This window comes from Heptranchias perlo, unplaced genomic scaffold (genome assembly GCF_035084215.1).
Source record: "Heptranchias perlo isolate sHepPer1 unplaced genomic scaffold, sHepPer1.hap1 HAP1_SCAFFOLD_1577, whole genome shotgun sequence".
Lineage (NCBI taxonomy): Eukaryota > Metazoa > Chordata > Chondrichthyes > Hexanchiformes > Hexanchidae > Heptranchias > Heptranchias perlo.
In genome coordinates, this window is record NW_027138836.1 from 8,415 (window position 1) to 32,996 (window position 24,582).

Below are 24,582 nucleotides of genomic sequence, written 5' to 3' on the forward strand. Positions count from 1 at the left end.
TATTTGCAATGCTGGTATAATTAATCTTTGATTCCTGGAGACTCCAGGGCAATCCTGGAGAGTTGGCAACCCCCTTATTTGTGCCTCTCGGAGAAAATGGCTTTACAAAGCCCAAGAAATGAGTGAATAATCTGATATTCCGGTCTGGGGCGAGCCATAGATTTCTCCGGCTAGACGACGGGGAAAATTGAATCCATCGCCTCCGAGCCCCCGCACCCTCGATCCCGAGCTCAGCCTCCGACACCGTATCTGCTCCGTCGCCAAGACAGCCTCCGTAACGCTGCTCACCTCCTCCCCGGCCGTACCCCGTCTGCCCGTCTCCGGTTGCTCCGACGCTGTCCTGGCCGCCCCCCCGCTGTCCTCCGTAAGCTTCAGCCCGTCTCAAACCCTGCTGCCCGCGTCCCATCTCACGCCAACGGTGCGGTAGTGTAGTGGTTACGGTTTCACCGGGAATGACGTGACCACCCAAGCTGCCGGTATGTCGTAAAAATCTGGCAGGTGTCCTACCCGGTCTGGCCTACACGTGACTCCAGTCCGGCCTACACGTGACTCCAGTCCAACACTGCCCAGTTGACCCTTAACACCCTCTGACGTGTCTCTCACATGATTGGAACGAGTTTCAGGGCCGTCCCAGGCTCATTAAAGGGCTCGCTGCGCTTCGATTATTTGACTGCCGGGTCGGAACCAGGCCTTTAATAGATGTCCAAGAGTCCGGAAGGCCGATCAACATGCCCCACGCCGCGTTGTGGGACGTTGCTAGCGGACGGGCACAGAAACGATCAGGAGCAGGTGCAAAAACAGGAACCGGAAACAGTTGGCTAGTTAGGCAGTGATGTATTTCATTCAATGCTCCACATAGTCCCCAGGAGGCTCAGTAATTCTTTTATTTATTGACCCACCCCCCCATTCCAACCTCCTCTTGGTCCACAAGACAGAAGTGTGCGTAAGCCCACGCACTCAGCACCATCAGGCAATTCAACTGTGTGAGGCATCGCAGCTGAGATACATCCTTGCTCTCATTGGAAATACACTGACGTCTGCTTTCCTGTAGGACGTTGATCAAGAGAAAGAAACTTTGGCTGATTTCCTGTTGCTCGCAGGCTGGGGGCACTGAGGACAATGGGAGCACTGCCTCCCATTCTACCGCCCCCAACCGAGATCGCCTGACTCAGCACAGACCAGGGATAGAAGCTGGGACCTCCCTGGTCTCTGTGGCTCAGTAACACACCTTGATCCCGATTGCACATACAAGATTCTGAGGGGGTTCGACAGGGTAGATGCTGAGAGGTTGTTTCCCCTGGCTGGAGAGTCTAGAACTAGGGGGCATAGTCTCAGGATAAAGGGTCGGACATTTAAGACTGAGATGAGGAGGAATTTCTTCACTCAGAGGATTGTGAATCTTTGGAATTCTCTACCCCAGAGGGCTGTGGATGCTCAGTCATTGAGTATATTCAAGGCTGAGATCGGTAGATTTTTGGACTCTAAGGGAATCAAGGGATATGGGGATCGGGCGGGAAAGTGGAGTTGAGGTCAAAGATCAGCCATGATCTGATTGAATGGCGGAGCAGGCGCGAGGGGTCGAATGGCCTTCTCCTGCTCCTATTCCTTATGCCCTGCGAGTTTCCACAATTAGGCGAGTGCTGCGAAACACAGGGTGGTGTCTCTGTTAAACTACGTTCTTAAACGTGCCTGAGCAAAGAGACGTTTCAAAATGCACATTATCTACGTGTTAATGTCCTGTACAACTTTCACAATCTAAACCTCTTTACCAAAAAAAAAATATAGAAACCGTTGAACTCTCTGTCTAAAGTACTTCCTGCCAGGAACACCAAAAGCAGAGATATATTACACAATAAAGATTCTTGCAAATAAAACTGACCAGTTCAGTGGTTTAATAAAAAAAAAGTCCATTTCATACATAGAAGGGCAACGATGTCATCAAGTCCCATAGTTATCTCCATGTAAGCACCGAATCACATTTATCATCTTACTCGGTGTGCATTTCATCAACGTCCCCATGGCGCTGCTCGTGGCAAGTCAGGGATGAGACTTTAATGAGGTGAACATTAAACCATCCGACAGACGGTGTATCATTCTGCAGCTAAGGCGACGCTGTTTCTCTTTGGGGGCTGCAAAGATGTTAAGTAAACACTGGGTGGTTCATTCAAAGGTTAATTGCAATTCAGGCTGGAGGTCGGAACCCCCGCCTCGTTTGCAGAGGGGTGTCGATTCTGAGGCTGCGGACATTGCGAACGTGGAATTTTCCCCTCTCCACATTGCAAAAAAGGTTGGCCTTTTAAGTTAATTTGCATATCATTAGCTGTGACAAGTGTGAAACAGGAAGTGTGAACCTAGTAATAGGAAGTGTGCACCAACTACCATGTGTATAAAGAACTCTTTCCCATTAAGCACACATCGGCCACACTTCAAAATGTCAAAATTATATGAGGGAAAAGGAAGCCAGTCATTTCCTGCTGTTTTTTTTTTGACCTGGATAGAAGTCAGGGATTTACAAGCAGCTGCCAACCTACAGAAACTTCACTCAACAATTAGCTTCCAATTGACCTCAATATGTGCCTATGCAGACCGCTACCCCACAGGTAGCACTGAACAGCGGCCTTAAAGGGACAGGCCCAGCTAAACACAGCACCATCTTAGTAGCTAAATATCAAACAATGCTCCAGGCCCCCACACCACCTCTGAGCAATGTACATGTATTACAATTTCGCAGAGCAAGCTCCCACCAGCTGCCTGCAGCCGTAGGTCAGTTGGTAGCACTCTCACCTCTGAGTCAGAAAGTTGTGGGATCAAACCCCACTCCAGTACTGTGCTGAGGGAGCGCTGCGCTGTCGGAGGTGCCGTCTTTCGGATGAGATGTTAAACCAAGGCCCCGTCTGCCCTCTCGGGTGAATGTAAAAGATCCCATGATTTGAAAAAGTGCAGGGGGAGCGCCCTCCCTCCCTCCCCCGGTGTCCTGGCCAACATTAATCTCTCAGCCGACATCACCAAAACAGACTAACTGGTCAATATCACATTGCTGTTTGTGGGATCTTGCTGTGCGCGATTGGCTGCCTACATTACCATAGTGACAAGGAGTGGTTGAGGCGAATAGCATAGATGCATTTAAGGGAAAGCTCGATAAACACATGAGGGAGAAAGGAATAGAAGGATATGCTGATAGGGTGAGATGAAGAAGAGGGAGGAGGCTCGTGTCGAGCGTAAACAGTTAGGCCGAATGGCCTGTTTCTAAGCTGGAGACTTGATGTAACATTAAACCACATTGGCTAATGGGGGATAGTCTTTCCTCCAGAGGACGGCCATCAATGGTGCATGTGACCAAGCACCACTCCTCTCCCTCGGCGCCGCGCTGGCGGAGAGGCCGCGCCGAGGGAGCGCCGCGCTGGCGGAGGGGCCGCGCCGAGGGAGCGCCGCGCTGGCGGAGGGGCCGCGCCGAGGGAGCGCCGCGCTGGCGGAGGGGCCGTATTTCGGATGAGATGTTAAATGAGGTCCCATCTGCCCTCTCAGGTGGACGTAAAAGATCCCACAGCCACTATTTCGAAGAACAACAGGGGAGTTCTCTCCGGTGACCTGGGGCCAATATTTATCCCTCAACCAATATCACTGAAAACAGATTATCCAGTCATTTATCCCATTGCTGTTTGTGGGATCTTGCTGTGCACAAATTGGCTGCCGTGTTTCCTACATTACAACAGTGACCACTTTTTTAAAAAAAACTTAATCGGCTGTAACGTGCTTTGCATCCAGAGCTAGTGAAAGGCGCCAACATAAATACAAAATCTTTCTTTTCTTTCTCCTTCCCCTGCAAAAAACAAGTGGCCTTTGCTGAAAGACGGAGGGGACACCTTGGCGGCAGCCCAGAGACGGGGGGGACAAAGCTCTGGTTAGACCGCACCTGGAGTACTGTGTTCAGTTCTGGGTAACGCACCTTAGGAAGGATATATTGGCCTTGGAGCGAGTGCAGCGTAGATTTACGAGAATGATACCTGGACTCCAAGGGTGAAATTACGAGGAGAGATTACACAAACTAGGGTTGTATTCCCTGGAATTTAGAAGATTAAGGGGTGATTTGATCGAACTTTTCAAGATATCAAGGGGAACCGATAGAGAGAAACTATTTCCGCTGGTTGGGGAGTCGAGGACTCGGGGACGTAGCCTAAAAATTAGAGCCAGGTCTTTCAGGAGTGAAGTCAGGAAACACTTCTCCGCGCAAATGGTGGGAGAAGTTTGGAACTCTCTTCCGCAATCAACAGTCCAAAGAGGGACGGGGGGAACCTCTACAATAACCGAGCTTCCGAAACCAAGCTGATCTGGGCTAGTTTGCAGTTGTCGGCGGTGGTTTTGCAGTGCTGCTCCTTGAGGTGCCTGCGTAGGGCAGGCTTGTGGGCAAAGCTCATGTTGCAGTAGTGGCAGTGGTGAGGCCGGTCACCGCTGTGGAGGTTCATGTGGTCCTTGAGCGAGCGGTTCTGGGTGAAGGTCTTGCCGCAGATGGTGCAGAGGTAGGGCTTGATTCCGGTGTGGACGTGGATGTGCCGGGCCAGGTTGACCCGCTGGCTGAAGACCTTGCCGCACCTCGGGCACATGAAGAGCTTGTGGGCCTTCATGTGGGCCACCAGGTGCTCGGGGTGCTGGAAGGACTGGTCGCACTCGGTGCAGTGGATGGGCTGGGGGCAGGGGTCGGGCCGGGGGTCGGGGGCCTTCGCCGGGTAGCCGGGCCCGCACTCCTCGCTGGCCGAGCTGTCCTCGTCCGGGAAGCTGCCGCCCATCAGCACAAAGCCCACCTCCTCCTCCTCCTGCTCGTCGTCCTCCTCCTCCTCCTCCTCGTCCGTGGCCTGGGAGACGCCGTAGGGGAGGCCGGGCTGGGGGCGGGCCCGGACACGGGCCTGGTCCGACTGCCGAGCGGCAGCCCCGCCGCCGACGGCCGTCGTCCGGCGGCTTCTGGAAGCTTCTCCCGCCGAGCTCGCGGGCGAGTCCGCGTCGATTATGACGTAAACGTCGTCGTCATCGCCGCCGCCATTGTCCTCGGACTCAGACTTTAGCTCGGGCGGTTCCTCCTGCTTGGCCAAGGCCTGGGACTGAGCCTCGGGGCTGACAGCCACGCACCCCGCGGGAGGCCACCGGGTCCCCACTCGCACTGCCGCCGCCGCCGGGGAGCTTCGGCCGCCGCCGCCGTCCTCCTTGATCTTGATGCGGGGGTCAACGTACCGCGACAGAGCCCGGCGGCACTCCTCCACCACGTGGTCCATCTGCAGGTAGCTGGCCGTGGTCAGGTAGTTGACCACGTCCTTAAAGGGGAAGTCCAGCGCCCCGGTGTAGCAGGACAGCAGCAGCCGGGAGGCCGTCTCGCCGCCGTCGGCCAGCGACACCCGGATCTCCTTGGCGGGGTTGAGCAGGAACTGGTCGCGCAGGAAGGGGGAGCAGGCGGCCAGCACCACCCGGTGGCCCGGGAACCGCAGCCGGTCGACCAGCACCGTCACGTCGCAGAAACGCTCCTCCAGCCGCAGCTGGTTCATCTTCTTCAGGGTCGCGGACTCGTGGTGCAGGAAGTGGAATCGCAAAACCTCCCCCGAAGCCATCGTTTTCAATCTGTTTCTAAAAAATAAATAAATAAACAAATAAACAAACACACTCAGTAAATTCACTGGAGAAAACACGACCAACAAGGAGTGGTGAGAATGTGGGACTCGCTACCACAAGGAGTGGTTGAGGCGAATAGCAGAGATGCATTTAAGGGGAAGCTCGATAAACACACGAGGGAGAAAGGAATAGAAGGATATGGTGATAGGGTGAGATGGAGTAGGGAGGGGGGAGGCTCGTGTGGAGCATAAACACCGGGATAGACCAGTTGGGCCGAATGGCCTGTTTCTGTGCTGTACATTCTGTGTGTCAGAGATACACCGCTTTGGGGGCGGGGGATCCAATTCTGCAACTACATTTTCACATGAAAATCCCACCATAAACATAAGAAATAGGAGCAGGAGTGGGCCATTCGGCCCCTCGAGCCTGCTCCGCCATTCAATCAGATCATGGCTGATCTTCGACCTCAACTCCACTTTCCCGCCCGATCCCCATATCCCTTGATTCCCCGAGAGTCCAAAAATCTATCGATCTCAGCCTTGAATATACTCAACGACTGAGCATCCACAGCCCCCTGGGGTAGAGAATCCCAAAGATTCACCACCCTCTGAGTGAAAAAATTCCTCCTCATCTCAGTCCCAAATGGCCGACCCCTTACCCTGAGACTCTGCCCCCTGGTTTTAGACTCTCCAGCCAGGGGAAACATCCTCTCAGCATCCAACCTGTCAAGCCCTCTCAGAATCCTATATGTTTCAATGAGATCACCTCTCATTCTAGGGGAAAGCTATTTCCACTGGGCAGGAGGGTCGGTAACCAGAGGACACAGATTTAAGGTAATTGGCAGAAGAACCAAGGGGGAGATGAGGAAACATTTTTTTTTACGCAGCGAGTTGTTATGATCGGGAATGCGCTGCCTGAAAGGGCGGTGGAAGCAGATTCAATAATAACTTTCAAAGGGGAATTGGATAAATACTTGAAAAGGAAAAAATTGCAGGGCTATGGGGAAAGAGCAGGGGGAGCAGGACGAATTGAACGGCTCTTTCAAAGAGCTGACACAGGCATGATGGGCCGACTGGCCTCCTTCTGTGCTGTATGATTCTATGACTTTTAGTGCCTTCAGGGCAACTAGGGATGTGCAATAAAAATTCTACCTTGCCTGTGTGCCTGCATCTGAGGGGCAAATTTTAAAAAGGCACCACAACAGTTGCCCCCTTTCCCACTGCTACCCCGTAACACAAGAATTAGTGAACGCATTCCAGGAGGAGAAAGTTGCTAAAACAAAACAATGTCTACCCCCCCAACAAGAAGCAACCGTGAAGGATGTGCGAGGAGTCACTGAAATGACAGCACTCAGGACTGGATCAGGCACCCCTGCCAACAAACAGCTGGAGGCACGAACTCAGGCGTCAGAGGGGGAAATCATATCCTGAGCTCTGCTGCATTAACCCTATGATCCAGGTCTGATATTGCAACCCTCCATCTCCCCACACCCCCGCCCCTATGGCCATGGCAGCATTGCCTTTATAATGTGGCAACACCAACACCAGACCGCTGACCTGCAGTGAGCTGACACATTAGAAGCAAGCAGGAGCCATTCTAGAAACAGGTAGGAGTAATTCAGTGACACGAATGCAAGGCAGGCAGGCAGGTCCTACTCCAGCCTCCTTGCCCCCTTTTCCCCCTTGCTCCAGCCTCCTTGCCCCCCTGCTCCAGCCTCCTTGCCCCCCTGCTCCAGCCTCCTTGCCCCCTTTTCCCCCCTGCTCCAGCCTCCTTGCCCCCTTTTCCCCCCTGTTCCAGCCCCCTCCCCCCTGTTCCAGCCCCCTCCCCCCTGTTCCAGCCTCCTTGCCCCTTTCCCCTTTCCCCCCCCCTGTTCCAGCCTCCTTTTCCCCCCCTGTTCCAGTCCCCCTCCCCCTCCCTGCCCCCTTCCCCTCCTCCCTGCCCCCTTTTCCCCCGCCCCCTTTTCCCCCAGCCCCCTTTTCCCCTGTTCCAGCCTCCTTGCCCCCTTTTCCCCTGTTCCAGCCTCCTTGCCCCCTTTTCCCCTGTTCCAGCCTCCTTGCCCCTTTTCCCCCGTTGCAGCCTCCTTGCCCCCTTTTCCCCCATTGCAGCCTCCTTGCCCCCTGTTCCCCCATTGCAGTCTCCTTGCCCCCTGCCCCCTTGCTCCATTCTCCTTGCCCCCCTGCTCCAGCCTCCTTGCCCCCCTGCTCCAGCCTCCTTGCCCCCTTTTCCCCCCTGCTCCAGCCCCCTTTTCCAGCCCCCTCCCCCCTGTTCCAGCCCCCTTTTCCCCCCTGTTCCAGCCCCCTCCCCCCTGTTCCAGCCCCCTCCCCCCTGTTCCAGCCCCCTTTTCCCCCTGTTCCAGCCCCCTTTTCCCCCCTGTTCCAGCCTCCTTGCCCCCGCCCCCGCCCCCTTTTCCCCCATTGCAGCCTCCTTGCCCCCTGTTCCCCCATTGCAGCCTCCTTGCCCCCTGTTCCCCCATTGCAGCCTCCTTGCCCCCTGTTCCCCCATTGCAGCCTCCTGCCCCCTGTTCCCCCATTGCAGCCTCCTTGCCCCCTTGCTCCAGCCCAGCGTACCCCCCCCCCCACACTTACTGATAGTCTTGCTGCACCTTTCTCTCTCTCTGTCTGTAGCCCTGGGACCTACAGGGCTTCGCGGAGCGCTCCATACTGAGGCTCCCTACGTCACGATCATTAAAGGGGACTTCCAGAGAACGTTTAAATTTTGAACGGCTAAAAAAAAAAAATCATTGGAGTTCCTTTCAAAGGAGTGGGGGAGAAAGAAACCTCAAATTTTATACAAATTGCACCCAGGAAAGCGCCAGCTGGTCGCCAAAGAATTGGCCTCTTTCTGTGCTGTATCGTTCCATGACTTTGGAAAATGCTTCATAAGTGGATTAAACTTCGCGCCCGAACCAAAAGCTTGTTGTTTTATTGTGCAAGGAGCCAATTCCGAGTGGGGCCATTGAGAGGAGAAAGAGGGGGGGGGGGGGGGGAATGTTTCGCGGCTCCTTTAAGAGCCCCTGCCCCTTTAAGGTAGAGCCCCGCCCTCCGCGGCGACGTCACGGGCCGGGAGCCATGGCTTCCCTGGATGCTGAGGTGAGCGAAGCGCCGAGGGGAGGGATTCGCCTTTCGGGGCTAAAAGGCGGCCGCGGCCCCATTCCCCTCTCCCTCCCAACCACCAACCGGACCCGCCGGCTTACATCTTTTATATCGTGGAAAAACAAGGCCTTCGCCGGTCTCCCGGCCTCGGGGCCCGGCGTCAACGGGCGGCCGCGGCTCTCGCGCTTTGTGAAGCGGGGCCCCGCGAGATTGGGGGGGAGGGGTGATGGAGTGATTGACAGGTCCGGACCCCGGACCCTGAATACTCAATCAACCCCCTAGCTGAGGGTGGCGGGCGGGCTATGCGTTATGCAGGGTCAGGGGCGGCCGCTCTTTTTACCCCTCTTCCCAGGGGCATGCAGTGCAGATTCTTTTTATTTATTTTTGCTTCTTGTTGGGCTCTTCATTCACAGTTTTTGCTTTCAGCCATTCGAATGCCCCCCCCCCCCTCAAAAAAAAAACCTCCCACTTTAAAGCACATCTAAAACTGAGCATTGTCATTGTTAAACCCCTGTTCCTTTGCAGGGTTTTAAATGCAGCCCCCCCCTCTCACACACAAAAATTAATGCATCAACCTGCTAATTGCTGGACTGGGAGCTTAGTTCCAATCGTGCTTAACAATGCTGCAGATCCTTGAAATGACATGACTGCAAGGTCTTGCATTTTACCCCATCTCTCAGCGATGTCTCGGGCTTCGCGATGCAGTTAGTTGGCTGTTGTTAAGTAGGCAAACTGCCTTTTCTTCCCCACCCCCCCCCCCCCCGCAAAAAAAAAATGCCCCCTCAGTGGATCTAAAGCCTGCCCTTTTATAAAGCGTTGTGCGTCACTCACCCTGAACTGGTATGCCTCTTTTAATAAAGTGATAAGTGGACTCTGAGTTGCCCCGGTATCACCGAACAAAAGTGCCCCCTTTTTACAAGGCACAATTAATAAAACTTGAATTATAAAAAGGACAAAGGAAACTTAACAATTTAAATAATATTATTTCCTGTGTTCACTACACACTCCAGCCTTTGTGGTGCCCACCGGTCCGGAAGGCCTCAAGCTTACTGACAGACACCGCGCCCCACCACAATGTTCAGTTCGATTGACTTCATAACTGGTTGATTGCTGCCCACGTTACCGTACGTAATCTGAAGTTAGACCCAATCAAAGTCTTGGTCCGACTGTACAGATGAAGTTGACCCATCCCGATCTGGGCTGAGTTAGGGGCGACAGCAGTAGCAGAAGAATTGGCCCCAAGTGGTCCCGGGTTCAGAGAGAAACGTTTAGCCAGCTTGCTGCCCTGATTGCTATTGGATTGTCCCTGCTGGACGTGGCTGCGTGGGCATAAGAGATAGGAGCAGGAGTCGGTCCCCGGCCCCTCGAGCCTGCTCCGCCATTCAATGAAATCATGGCTGATCTTCTACCTCCGCTCCACTTGCCTGCCCGATCCCCATATCCCTTGATTCTCCCAGAGTCCAAAAATCTATTGCTCTCAGCCTTGAATTTACACAACGACTGAGCATCCACAGCCCTCTGGGGTAGAGAATTCCAACCCTGTGAGTGAAGAAATTCCTCCTCATCTCCGTCCTGAATGGCCGACCCCCTATCCTGAGACTGTGCCCCCTGGTTCTAGACTCTCCAGCCAGGGGAAACAACCTCTCGGCATCTACCCTGTCAAGCCCCCTCAGAATTTTATATGTTTCATTGAGATCACCTCTCAGTCTTCTAAACCCCATTGAATATAGGTCCATTCTACTCAATCTCTCCTCATAGGACAACTCTCTCATGTGTGAACGTCGGGGAGAGAACGGGATCGTCGTTCTTTGTGATGCTTGCCACGACGGAATAGCCTGCTGACACCCGCTGTCGAGACTTGTGAATAATGGCCAGCTGGGTGAGGTAGCGTAGCGTAGAGCAACCAGGGGCTTGGCGAACCGTGGCTTGGCGATGTGTTAATGCCCTTAGGCGGGGTTTGGGGGAGTAGGAGCGTGATCAAAAGCCAGATTGTTGCATGCCATTGGTGCTCACTTTCTGCCTGTTGCTTAATAGTTTAAGGGACAATTGTGCAAGTTCGGTCTTTACTTACAACATTGGGAGCAAGTTGTGATCCAGCTTGTTTCTGGCCAAAGTTGTCACTGTAGCAATGTTCGTAACTTCTTATCTGGGAAGGCAAAGAATTATCTTGTTTGTAGAAGGAAGCTTGAGTTTCAGTCCCCCGGTGCCTTTGTGCAGTAAATAGTCTTGCCCCAGTATACATACTGAGAAGATATCTGGTTCCATAAGATCAGAGCCTCAATCTTCACCAATCAATTCCCCCTCTGCATTATCGGGGGGAAAAGGACAGAAAGAACTTGCATTTTTGCAGTGCCATTCATGGATGTCCCAAAGCGCTTTACAGCCAATTAAGTACTTTTTGAAGTGCAGTCACCGTTGTAATGTAGGAAACACAGCAGCCAGTTTGCGCACAGCAAGATCCCACAAACAGCAATGAGATAAATGACTGGATAATCTTTTTTGTTAGTGGCGTTGGTTGAGGGATAAATATTGACCCAGGACCTCTGAGTGAAAAGATTGTGGGTTCAAGTCCCACTAAAGAGACTTGAGCACATATTCCAGACTGACACTCCCAGTGCAGTACTGAGGGACTGCTGCACTGTCAGAGGTGCCGTCTTTCGGATGAGACGTTAAACCGAGGCCCCGTCTGCCCCCTCAGGTGGATGTAAAAGATCCCACGGCACTACTTTGAAGAAGAGCAGGGGAGTTCTCCCTGGGGCCCATATTTACCCTTCAACCAACGTCACTAAAAACAGATTATCTGGTCATTATTACATTGCTGTTTGTGGGATCTTGCTGTGCCCAAATTGGCTGCTGTGTTTCCTACATTACAACGGTGACTGCACTTCAAAATACTTCATTGGCTGTAAAGCGCTTTGGGACATCCTGAGGTAGTGAAAGGTGCTATATCAATGCAAGTTCTTTCTTCTCTTTATATAGGAATCCTTGAACACACTGTTCTGAAAAGTGTTTTTGGCAGGGTGGAATTATAAAATGTGTAGCCAGAGGCCATATCCCCTTAGTTGCAAATCAGGGAGATGGGAAGGTGAAAAGGCCAGAGGGGAGAGTTTTTTTTTTACATTGGGTCTTGTGTCGAATTTCGGGGGTGGGAGAGATGGTGAGGTGGAATTTTCATTAAATTGTGTCATTTGCTTTTCTGTCAGAACTCCTTAATTTTTTGTTTCTCTTTTTATTCAGGGGCAACCTAACAGTAAGGTTGAGGCGACAGCAGATCCAGATGTCCTGGTGCTGGAGTCGAGCCCCAGCAGTAAAATCAATAAAGGTAAGGTTACCCGTTTAAAATGGAGTGCGCCGTCCGTTGTTGTATCGGCAAACCTGGCAGCCATATTGGCACAGCAAGATCCCACAAACTGCAGTGAGATGAGTGACAAGGTGATCTGTTTTTGGTGGTGTTGGCTGAGGGAGGATTGTGGGCCAGTACACCGGGGAGAACTCCCCAGCTCTTCCCCATACAGTGCCGTGGGATCTTTTATCATCTACCAAGCCAGGTCAACGGGCAGAGGGGTGGCAGATGGAGTTCGATATGGGCAAGTCAATGAGATTAGGTCGACGTGAACATCTGGATTACAGATTAGGTGGAAAAAGTGCTTGATGTAACATAGAGCAAAAGCGATCTGGGGTTTTGGTGGAATAGATCACTGGTTTAGTGTCTGCAGGTAGTGTAGAAAGCAAATAAATGTTGGGATATGTAGCCAAGGCTGTGATTTTTAAGTCTAAGGTGGTCATGAAATTTTAGGGGTTACAGGGAGCAGGCAGGAAATTGGACATGAATTTAGATTTGAGGTTAGGATCAGATCAGCCATGATCTTATTGAATGGCAGAGCAGGCTCGAGGGGCCGATTGGCCTACTCTTGCTCCTATTTCTTATGTAAGTCTAAGGGGTTAATGTTGAGAAACGTCCAAAGGGATGACAATAACGTTGTACCTGGCCTTGGTGAGGGCACATCTGGCGTGTTGAGTTTTGATCTCCGTATTACAGGAAAGGTGTAGAATTATTGGAAGGAGATGACACGAGGCCTATGAGGTTGGTTCCTGAGCTTAGAGGGCTGAGTTACGAGGAAAGATAGTCTATCTGGGGAAGAGGAGGATGGTGGTGGTGGCGGGGGGAACTAGATAGAGACTTCACAGCTACGCAGATTTTGGATCCAGGGAAATTCTTCTCTTGGATACCAGATTTGGGACAGGGTTTAAAGTTAAGGGGGAATTTGGGCAACATTTTTTTTTTAGTAAGAGGGCATTAGAATTGTGGAGCAGATTAACGGTATGGGGTGGTGGAACAAAAAAAAATTGGAGTTTAACTAAAGGACGAGGTGAATTCCTAATAGGAAAGGGGGCACGGGGCTATTACAAATGCACGTTGTTGTAAAGATGTGGAGCTGGATTCCCTCCCTCCTTTCCATCGTTTGCAGAGTGAACGGATAGAATGGGAAACGGAAGGAATGGCACACGGAAGTTCCAATGGCGCACCCCCAAAAACCTTATTTGGAGTAAAAGTGCCTTTAGTTCCTCACCTCTGGCTCCCTCCACCAGGACTTCACCCCGGTGTTCCGCAGCTCAAGACTCTTTCTCCCTCGGCTGAACGTGCAGTAACAGGATGACACGCTGCACCCCAGGAAGTAAATATCGTGGGGTTTTTATTTCTTTTGCAGGAACCAGTGAAGCGGCAGAAACCGCCCCCCAAAAACTGGGGCAAGCGTCAAGCCACGCGACGGGCACCGGGAGCGTAATGGGCAACGTGGCTTCACAGAACAGCAAGGAACCGCCCTCCTCTGGGACCAGCCAGGAGAGCGGAGCGGAGGCCCCCGAGACGGATCGACCAGAAGCAGCCGCGGTCGCAGGCATCCGAGGCGAAGAGTCGGGGAGCAGAGAGACGCAGTGCAAGTCCGCCGAGCCTTACCTGGGCTTGGAGCCCCCGTCTTCTGACACCGTGACCGTCAGTAGGCCCGTATCTCAACCTGGACCTCTCCCTGTCAAAGGTCTCCCAGGTAAAACCACTACGCCTTCTATTTTCCTGTCTCTGCCTTTTTCCTCGTCTGTTAACACCTCTATCCTCTGAGCTCCTTCTGATCGATCGATCGATCGGTATTCCCATGAATTTTCTTCCTCCTAAGCTGCAAATATGTTGCCCCTTCATACTGTTATGATGGGGTTTTGATAGAGCAGATAAGGAGAACATTTTTCCACTGGCAGGAGCGTCGGTAATCAGAGGACACAGATTGAAGATAATCGGCAAAAGAACCGGGGGGGGGGTGATGAGAATGTTTTTTCACGCAGCGAGTTGTTCTGATCTGGAATGCGCTGCCTGAAAGGGCGGTGGAAGCAGATTCAATAATAACTTTCAAAAGGGAATTGGATAAATACTCAAAGAGGGAAAAATTTGCAGGGCTATGGGGAAAGAGTAGGGGGAGTGGGACTAATTGGACAGCTCTTTCAAAGGGCCGGCACAGGCACGACGGGCCGAACGGCCTCCTTCCGCGCCCTTATGATTTCTTCCTTTCTTCCTTCCTTAGGACATGCTGCCAAAACGTTCCCCGTCTCCCCCACCAAGGCACTGGGGGCCAACAGGGCCAAGATGACACTAACCGGGATCAGCAAGTCGCCGAACTCCATCCAGAGTTTGGCCATGAAGCTGCTGAGCGTGCCGACGGGACGGGCCGGCAACGAGGTGGCGGCGGTACCGGTGGAGGCACACAGGCCGATCCCGGCTCCGGACGAGAAGCCCAAGGTTCACAAGGCCCGGAAGTCGATATCCAGACCCGGCATCAGTCAGGTACCGAGCGAACCGCGGGGGGTGGGATTCACACGGCGGGGCACGCTGGCATCACCCGCTGGGCAGGGCATTTGCCTCCCACCACGGCGGTGAGTGCCCGATCTCTTGTCGGGCGGCCACGAGGAGGAACACTGAGCTGAGGAAAGGAAGTTTCCATGCCCCCATCCCTCTCCCCACAACGTGGGGACAACAAAATAAACAAAAGCCCATCAACATGGGCTGACCTTCCATCCTACTGGCGCCTGGTTGCAAATGAGCCAATGATCAGGGAACAAAGCCTTGCGGGCAGAGCAGATAAAGAAGTTTAACATCACCCCCAGGTCAGGGGTAGTTTTAACCTTAAATCTAAGGCAAGGTGGGGCGTGTGAGATGGGAAAAATTTGTTGGAACTTAGGAACAGGAGGAGGCCACTCAGCCCCTCGAGACTGTTCCGTCATTCAGTGAGATCACGGCTGATCTGTATCCTAACTCCATCCACCCACCTTGACTTCATATCCCTGAATACCCTTGGCTAGCAAAAATCTATCGATCTCTGATTTAAAGTGAATGCTTCAGCTAGCGTTTACTGCTTTTTGTGGGAGAGAGTTCCACACTTCTACCACCCTTTGCGTGAAGAAATGTTTCCCTGACTTCTCTCCCGAGTGGCCGGGCTCTGATTTTAAGGTTATGTCCTGGACTCCCCCCACCACCGGAACCAGTTTCTCGCTACCTACCCTATCAGTTCCTAAAAACCTCAATCAAATCATCCCATAACATTCTCACTCTTGTGCACAGTTCTGGTCTCCATATTATAGAAAGGATATAGAGGCACTGGAGAAGAAGCAAAAAAAAAGAATCACAAGGATGATACCAGAACTGAGAGGTTATCCTTATCAGGAAAGACTAAACAGCCTGGGGCTTTTATCATTAGGAAAGAGAAGGCCGAGGGGTGACCTGATAGAGATCTTTAAGATAATGAAAGGGTTCGATAGGGTTGATATAGAGAAAATGTTTCCACTTGTGGGAGAGACCAGAACTAGAGGGACATCAATATAAGATAGTCACTAATAAATCCAATAGAGAATTCAGGAGAAACTTCTTCACCCAGAGAATGGTGACAATGTGGAACTTGCTACCACGTGGAGTAGTTCAGGCAAATAGCATAGGTACATTTAAGGGGAAGCCAGATAAACATATGAGGGAGAAGGGAATAGAAGGATATGCTGATGGGGTTAGATGAAGTAGGGAGGGAGGAGGCTCGTGTGGAGCATAAATGCCGGCATAGACCAGTTGGGCCGAATGGCCTGTTTCTGTGCTGTAGACTCGATGTAACTGGTTTAGAGTGCGCTTCACTGTAAAGTATTGTATTGTATTTTCCCGCACCTCCTATCCCAAGGATCCTGGGCTATCTGCTATTCTTTGTAACCTTTACCCACTTCTATACAGAGATTGCCAACGGAGTTGGGGAGCTTGCCCTGTGAGCGGGCGTGTCAGGCCCCTGTGGGAACGGCAGAGGCAGAGCGCACAGTCCAGGCTCAGGACGAGAACCAGGAGGTCCACAGAGCGAGAAAGTCCATACTGAAAGGCAGCTTTAGTCAGGTACGGGGGAACAGAATGTTCACTCACCTCCTGCAGAACGGCGAACGAGTTATAGAAATGTTTAAAATAAGCAAAGGCGACCGACTGCGGCGTCGGCAGTTAAAAGAGCAGTATACCGGACACAAAATGTATTGTATTCCCTCCCTCCCTCCCTCCCTCCCTCGCATGTTAGGGATTTTGTTCGAAGTGTTTTGTTCGAAGCTCGGTTCCAGCTCGGCTGACCACCGCCGAGGTGTTTTTGCGTGGCCCTGGATTTGGAAGCACAGCAGTATCCCAGCTTCCCCTCGCCACCATCCGGCCTTTACACTCCTCCCCGGCCTTGTCGCTCTCCCACCGGGCACCGGCCAAACGCAGAGCGGTCGAATCACACGACCCACGAGGGAGTGGGTCTCCGGCTCGACCCAAACCAGAACCAGGCCATTTGGCCCCACCCCTTTTTTTATTTCACATTTCTTTGCTGCTTTGCCCCCCGCCCGCCCGCCCGCCCGCCCCGGTTGTCTAAGGTAAGAGGATAGACAGCAAGGGGTGGTGAACAGACCCCAGGGAGCTCATCGAGTCCCTTTCCCCGTCTGCGAGTCTGAGACTTGTGAGCAAAGTCTGTTGGAGGGCATATCTCTGGGCTGCCCGGATAGATGAATGACATCCTGCTCTGGGCTGGCTGGAGTGTTTGACCCTTTATTAAAAACTTATTTTTAATCAGTGCAGGCTATTTTGGCAGAGTGTTCACGGTATCATTGTCCACCGTGGCTCAGTGGGTCGCACTCTCTCGCCTCTGAGTCAGAAGGTCGAGGGTTCAAGTCCCCCTCCAGATACTTGAGACCATAATCAAGGCTGACACGCCCAGTGCCAGCACCGAGGGAGCGCTGCACTGTCTGAGGTACCGTCTTTTGGATAAGGCGTTAAACCGAGGCACCGTCTGCCCTCTCAGGTGGACGTAAAAGATCCCACGGCCACTATTTCGAAGAAGAGCAGGGGAGTTCTCCTCGGTGTCCTGGCCAATATCAGTAAAGCAGGTGGTCTGGCCATTATCACATTTCTGTGGACCTTGATGGGTACAAATTGGCTGCCGCATTTCCTACATTGCAACAGTGACTGCACTTCGAAAAGTACTTAATTGGCTGTGAAGCGGATTGGGACGTCCCGAGGTCGCGAAAGGAGCTATATAAATGCAAGTTCTTCCTTATAAATACAATAACAGTTCTTCTGTCACTAACCTAAATGCTGTACACTGCTCCTTTTAATTACTGAAAGATGTTTGAATAAAACTGTAAATTCCAGTAAGTGTGACTCTTACCTTGCATAAACCTGGATTTTATTCTGTTCAGTGTGATTGTAACACGTGAGCGGCCGTGGATGAGTCAGGCGGTGCGTTAGAGTGGTGCGGTTTGGTGGAGGGAAGTGTAATATGGTGCGCACACGGTGCCAAACGTGGAGAGTCCGTCACTGTGCGCACCAAAGTAACTCACCCTCCTGACTGATGCCTTTGATTGGGTGTTTTTTTTTTGTTGTTGTTGTGACTAATATGCCTAACTCCACACAGAGTTTGTCAAGATTGCCTACTGGACGGGCAGTCGATGATACCGCTGGGGGAACGGCAGAGGCAGAGCGCGCAGTCCAGGGTCAGGACGAGAACCAGGAGATCCACAGAGCGAGAAAGTCCATACTGAAAGGCAGCTTTAGTCAGGTACGGGGGAACAGAATGTTAACTCACCTTCTACAGCACGGCGAACGAGTTATAGAAATGCTAAAATAAAGGAGGGAATTCTGACGGTGTTTTAATTGTGTCAAATGAGGGGCTGTATATACCTGTACTACTGTCACAGGATTACTAGGGGAGGATTTAATGCTCTGCCACCTCTTCTCGTTGACCCCGCCCCTTCTCCCTCCTCCTCCTCCTCCTCCTCCCCCCCCGCCCTTGTCTTACCATCATCATCGTCGTCACCGTTACCCCTCCCTGACTCTCCGTTCTTCTTTAATTCCCACGTAGGGTTTGGCAAAGAAGATGGCGAGCATGGCAACCGGCCGGGCAGTCAGCGAGGTTGCCGCGGAGACGGAGGTCACAGTCCAGGGTCAGGAGGAGTATCAGGAGGTTCACCGAGCAAGAAAATCGCTTCTTGCAACAAGCATTAGTCAGGTACGAAGGATCGGGTGGGGAGCTAACTGGGGATCTTCTGCCAGCAAGTGACGTACCGTTAAAACAGAACGGTTTAATAAAAAATGGACTGTCAGTGCTTACTTTATAAGATGTAAGGAATCTTACAACACCAGGTTATAGTCCAACAGTTTTATTTGAAAATCACAAGCTTTCGGAGCTTACCTTGTGTAAACTGTGTATTTCGTCCATTCAATTATAAGCGCCCGATAACACTTAATTTTAGTATAATAACTAGATCAAGGGAACATTGGGAAAGTATGCGTGCTTTGAGTGTGTTTGACTGCACCCATGAGTGCTTTTAATGTGAGTCCAAAGCTAACAATAGTCGATACTAGTTCAGTCCTCTCACCCTGCCCTTTCATTCTCTTGTGATGTGCAATGGATTTAGAGTTTGGCGAAGAATCTGCCCAGCGAGACCATTGGCCGGGCCGGGAGTGAGGTTTCGACGGTGAGAGCGGAGGAGGACGCTCCCCAGGGACAGGAGGAGAAACCGAAGATTCACAGAGCGAGGAAGTCGATGTTTAAACCCAGCCCCGCTCAGGTACGCCACAAGGAATGTTCAGGTGGCTCAGCAATCGGCCGGCGCGTTGCAGAAACACCAGACTCGATAAGTTGGCAGCATGTGACTTCCATATTTATATTGTTGAAACGCGCTTTCGAGCGTAGGGGGGAAGCTAGTGCAGTGTTAACACTGGTTGTGCACAAGTGGGTGTCACTAGTTCCAATGTGACTTTGGCAGTGTTGCACGTGTAACTAAACACGAGGGGTGCGAATGGACGGGCCTATCCCGTAGCCTTGGGCTCTTTGGGATTTCGTACGTAACTCAGATACTGTTGAGCCCACTGTGCAGTGGGACTTGTAAACAGTAAACATGATACCAGAACTGAGAGGATACACTTATCAGGAAAGGATGAACGGGCTGGGGTGCTTTTCTCTAGGCTGAGGGGTGACCTGATAGAGCTCTTGAAGATAGTGATAGGGTTTGATAGGGTAGACGTAGAGAAAATGTTTCCACTTGTGGGGGGAGTCCAAAACTAGAGGTCATAAATATAAAATAGTCACTAAAATCCAATAGGGAATTCAAGAGAAACTTCTTTACCCAGAGAGTGGTGAGAATGTGGAACTCGCTCCCACAAGGAGTGGTTGAGGCGAATAGCAGAGATGCATTTAAGGGGAAGCTCGATAAACACATGATGGAGAAAGGAATAGAAGGATATGCTGATAGGGTGAGATGAAGTAGGGAGGGAGAAGGCTCGTGTGGAGCATTAAAGCCGGCAGAGACCAGTTGGGCCGAATGGCCTGTTTTTGTGCTGTAGTTTCGATGTAAGCCGAAGTTACGATCAGGGCAACGTTTATGCCGTTTTTTTACCTCCACACATCAGTTCTAGGTTGCCGAGTTTTAGAAATTTTGGACCAATAGTTTTGTGAGGTCCATCCAATAGATATTTGGATAATTACCCAATCCCACACTGCCAGTGAGGAGCTGCACTCGGAGGGAGCATTGTAGATCTTGCTTCTCCAACCTGCCCTTTCATTTGGGTTGGAGATAGCAAGGCGGGATTGGGGGAATTTAACCCGTAGGTCCACGGGCAGTCGGGGTCAGCGCACAAATTGACGTACTGTCTGACCTTTGTTGGTTTTTTGAGTTAGCGCATCTGTTTTTGCACAATGCGCAGCAGGTGAAATTCCTCCTGTAACAAAAACAGGAGAACGCTGCAATTAAGGAGCGGCTGGTGAAATCGCAGAACTTGCACGTTTCGAAAGCCCTGCATCGCCACCGTTTTGTGGAGTGAGTCATTAATTTACAGAGGTTAAAAAAAAACCCAAACATTCCACCTCCTCGGGTGTCAGCCATGGCTCAGTGGGGTACCATTTTCGCCTCTTGAGTCAAGACCCACTCCGGAGACTTGAGCACAAAATCTAGGCTGCCGCTCCCAGTGCAGCACTGAGGGAGTGGAATTGGTCGAGCGATTTAGAGGGGTACGTGGAGGGCAGGGACAAAAGAATTGGAGGTAGAGAGAGGGAGCGGGGTTAGAGGGGGGGGGGGAAGAGAGTTGGGCTGAGGGAATGCTGAAAGAGGCCTATATTTGTCCGGTGGTGAAGTTACTTCTCCATCGTCCTCTGCCCCCGCATCAGTTAAGCTAAACTTCTGCAGTTGCTGAAGTTTTGCAGCCCGTACTGATAAGTATGGGAGAGGAGAGGCCGTTCTGCCCATCTACCTCTTCCCATCTCAGCGTGAAATCATGTCAAATGAAATCTGGAGAGATATTTGCCATTTCCAGCAACCTGCATCTGAATTTGAATCCCAGATGTTCGTTGCTGGAGAGCACTGAGAGCTTATCCTCCTCTTGAGTTTCCCAGCTCCCCATCAACACTAAAAGTTTATTTTGATGTTCTTTTAGGATGTATTTTCCAACTATATATTTTCTTGGTTTAAGCTGCCCCATGCCTTCTCTTGATTTACTTTGTGTATAAACGTGATGCTTTTTTTTAGGTAAAGCTTGTGGAAAAGAAAGCTGACTCTGGCCACCCCAATCCTATTAAGCAAAGTACACAACCGCAGTTGGAGTTCCTGCCTGGAGGTGTGGCTGATGCTGCAGCAGGTGTGCAGACAGGTAAAGGAAGCGGCCCTTTAAAAATTAGCAGCGACTCTACACACATTGCTGCACCTCCTTCGCTCGTTCAGAAAGCTATTTATTGTACGTATGTGTGATTGAGACCCCCATTGTGCTGCTCTCAATTATGTGTCAGCCGTGGCTCAGTGGGTAGCAGTCTCTCCTTCTGAGTCAACAGATTAGGGTTCGGGTTACCCTAATCCCCACTCCAGAGACTTGAGCACAAAATCCAGGCCGCCCCCTCCCAGTGCAGTACTGAGGGAACGCTGCCCTGTCGGAGGGGCAGTACTGAGAGGATGCTGCCCTGTCGGAGGGTCAGTGCTGAGGGAGTGCTGCCCTGTCGGAGGGTCAGTACTGAGGGAACGCTGCCCTGTCGGAGGGGCAGTACTGAGAGGATGCTGCCCTGACGGAGGGTCAGTGCTGAGGGAGTGCTGCACCGTCGGAGGGTCAGTGCTGAGGGAGTGCTGCCCTGTCGGAGGGTCAGGACTGAGGGAGTGCCGCACTGTCGGAGGGTCAGTGCTGAGGGAGCGCCGCACTGTCGGAGGGTCAGTGCTGAGGGAGCGCCGCACTGTCGGAGGGTCAGTGCTGAGGGAGCGCCGCACTGTCGGAGGGTCAGTGCTGAGGGAGCGCCGCACTGTCGGAGGGGCAGTGCTGAGGGAGAGCCGCACTGTCGGAGGGGCAGTGCTGAGGGAGAGCCGCACTGTCGGAGGGGCAGTGCTGAGGGAGAGCCGCACTGTCGGAGGGGCAGTGCTGAGGGAGAGCCGCACTGTCGGAGGGGCAGTGCTGAGGGAGAGCCGCACTGTCGGAGGGGCAGTGCTGAGGGAGAGCCGCACTGTCGGAGGGGCAGTGCTGAGGGAGAGCCGCACTGTCGGAGGGGCAGTGCTGAGGGAGAGCCGCACTGTCGGAGGGGCAGTGCTGAGGGAGAGCCGCACTGTCGGAGGGGCAGTGCTGAGGGAGAGCCGCACTGTCGGAGGGGCAGTGCTGAGGGAGAGCCGCACTGTCGGAGGGGCAGTGCTGAGGGAGAGCCGCACTGTCGGAGGGGCAGTGCTGAGGGAGAGCCGCACTGTCGGAGGGGCAGTGCTGAGGGAGAGCCGCACTGTCGGAGGGGCAGTGCTGAGGGAGAGCCGCACTGTCGGAGGGGCAGTGCTGAGGGAGAGCCGCACTGTCGGAGGGGCAGTGCTGAGGGAGAGCCGCACTGTCGGAGGGGCAGTGCTGAGGGAGAGCCGCACTGTCGGAGGGGCAGTGCTGAGGGAGAGCCGCACTGTCGGAGGGGCAGTGCTGAGGGAGAGCCGCACTGTCGGAGGGGCAGTGCTGAGGGAGAGCCGCACTGTCGGAGGGGCAGTGCTGAGGGAGAGCCGCACTGTCGGAGGGGCAGTGCTGAGGGAGAGCCGCACTGTCGGAGGGGCAGTGCTGAGGGAGAGCCGCACTGTCGGAGGGGCAGTGCTGAGGGAGAGCCGCACTGTCGGAGGGGCAGTGCTGAGGGAGAGCCGCACTGTCGGAGGGGCAGTGCTGAGGGAGAGCCGCACTGTCGGAGGGGCAGTGCTGAGGGAGAGCCGCACTGTCGGAGGGGCAGTGCTGAGGGAGAGCCGCACTGTCGGAGGGGCAGTGCTGAGGGAGAGCCGCACTGTCGGAGGGGCAGTGCTGAGGGAGAGCCGCACTGTCGGAGGGGCAGTGCTGAGGGAGAGCCGCACTGTCGGAGGGGCAGTGCTGAGGGAGAGCCGCACTGTCGGAGGGGCAGTGCTGAGGGAGAGCCGCACTGTCGGAGGGGCAGTGCTGAGGGAGAGCCGCACTGTCGGAGGGGCAGTGCTGAGGGAGAGCCGCACTGTCGGAGGGGCAGTGCTGAGGGAGAGCCGCACTGTCGGAGGGGCAGTGCTGAGGGAGAGCCGCACTGTCGGAGGGGCAGTGCTGAGGGAGAGCCGCACTGTCGGAGGGGCAGTGCTGAGGGAGAGCCGCACTGTCGGAGGGGCAGTGCTGAGGGAGAGCCGCACTGTCGGAGGGGCAGTGCTGAGGGAGAGCCGCACTGTCGGAGGGGCAGTGCTGAGGGAGAGCCGCACTGTCGGAGGGGCAGTGCTGAGGGAGAGCCGCACTGTCGGAGGGGCAGTGCTGAGGGAGAGCCGCACTGTCGGAGGGGCAGTGCTGAGGGAGAGCCGCACTGTCGGAGGGTCAGTGCTGAGGGAGAGGTGCACTGTCGGAGGGGCAGTGCTGAGGGAGCGCCGCACTGTCGGAGGGGCAGTACTGAGGGAGAGCTGCAATGTCGGAGGCGCCGTGTTTCGGGTGAGACGTTAAACCGAGGCCCTGTCTGCCCTCTCAAGTGGACGTAAAAGATCCCATGGCCACTATTTCGAAGAAGAGCAGGGGAGTTCTCCCCGGTGTCCCGACCAATATTCATCCCTCAACCAACTTCACTAAAAAAAACAGATTGTCTGGTCATTATCACACTGTTGTTTGTGGGATCTTGCTGTGCGCAAATTGGCTGCCGCGTTTCCCTACATTACAAAAATGACGATACTTCAAAAAAGTACTGCGTTGGCTGTGAATCGCTTTGGGGCGTCCTGAGGTCATGAAAAAGGCGCTATATAAATGCAAGCTCTTTCTTTGCAACTAATGCCGAGGTGTTGCCCAGTTCCTGGTGGGATGTATGATGGCAGTTCCTTCAGTTTGTTTTTTTTTTCCTCTTTCTGGTGCGCAGGACTCGTCAAGAGGAGGAAAGCCGAAAGCTTAGGCCCGGAGCCTCTGAAGAAAATCAGCCTCCTTAAAGAAGAAATGGCCAAGGAACCCACCCCGCTGGGGTCTATCGGGGGGGGTCCCGGAGCGAAGATCGGGGCTGGGGCTGGTCCCGGGGGCGTTGGAGGGGCCGTGGTGAGTACTTGTTAACGTTCACGGCCCTGGGCCCAGACACACCCTGGCACTTTTTTTGCGCAGGTTCTTGCAGCTTGCGTTCTCGGTGTTGCAACTGGCCGATTCTGCTTTTCTGCCGGCTGGTGTTGAGGTCGTGGAGCGACCTCGAGATCAGTGCGAGCAGCGTGCCTGACTTTAGGCTACTATCCTGATTCGAGGAGTGATCGGACCGATGGTGAAAGGATCTTTTCGCCCTTGGTTTTTTCATGGTTGTATATTTTGAGATAATCCCGTCTCTTCCCGCTCCCCGATAATTCCCCTGTGCTGCCTGATCTGACCTCCGACAGTGAGAACGCAGGTGCCTGGGGCTGCTACCAGGCTCCCACCAGTGTCCCCTTGTTGGCAGATGTCAAGGATTATTAAGGTATGATTTCCCCCCTTCCCCCAAAGCTAGGCCTTACTTTAGCCTCCACTTGAAGCCTCGCCATTCAGTGTAGTTTTACATAGAGTTACATAGAATGTATACCATTCGGCCCAACTAGTCCACACCAGCGTTTGTGCTCCACACGAGCCTCCTCCCTCTCCTCTTCATCGAACCCTATCACCAAATCCTTTTGTTCCTTTCTCCCCCATATGTTTATCCAGCTTCTCCTTAACTGCATCTGCACTATTCACCTCAACCACACCTTGTGGGAGCGAGTTCCACATTCTCACCACTCTCTGAGTAAAGAAGTTTCTCCTGAATTCCCTATTGTATTTATTGGTGACTGTTTGTTTTATATTTATGACCTCTAGTTTTGGACTCCCCCACAAGTGGAAACATTTTCTGTACGTCTCCCCTATTAAACCCTTACATTACCTTAAAGGCCTCTATCAGGA

The 24,582-nt window shown here is 53.0% G+C and overlaps 2 protein-coding genes across 3 annotated transcripts; one reads left to right on the plus strand and one right to left on the minus strand.

Moving 5' to 3' along the window:
* Positions 1-1,869: 1,869 nt before the first annotated feature.
* LOC137309288 (zinc finger and BTB domain-containing protein 12-like) lies at positions 1,870-8,877 on the minus strand. Of its 2 annotated transcripts, none has more exons than XM_067977545.1 (2): positions 8,789-8,877; positions 1,870-5,610 (listed from the first exon to the last, which is right to left on the minus strand). In XM_067977545.1, exon 2 carries the CDS (start codon positions 5,592-5,594, stop codon positions 4,296-4,298), a length of 1,299 nt encoding a protein of 432 aa, XP_067833646.1. In that variant the 5' UTR covers positions 5,595-5,610; positions 8,789-8,877; the 3' UTR covers positions 1,870-4,295. The 2 variants fall into 2 exon arrangements, with proteins under 2 accessions (XP_067833646.1, XP_067833644.1); XM_067977543.1 differs by lacking the exon at positions 8,789-8,877 and adding an exon at positions 8,181-8,252.
* Positions 8,620-23,724, plus strand: LOC137309287 (nucleolar and coiled-body phosphoprotein 1-like; the record flags this gene model as incomplete). Its single annotated transcript, XM_067977542.1, has 10 exons — positions 8,620-8,684; positions 11,925-12,009; positions 13,397-13,732; positions 14,258-14,517; positions 15,943-16,095; positions 17,636-17,779; positions 18,083-18,229; positions 18,639-18,791; positions 20,745-20,865; positions 23,555-23,724. Coding segments are annotated over exons 1-10 (1,590 nt in total), but the record flags the coding sequence as incomplete, so codon positions are not given.
* Positions 23,725-24,582: the final 858 nt, after the last annotated feature.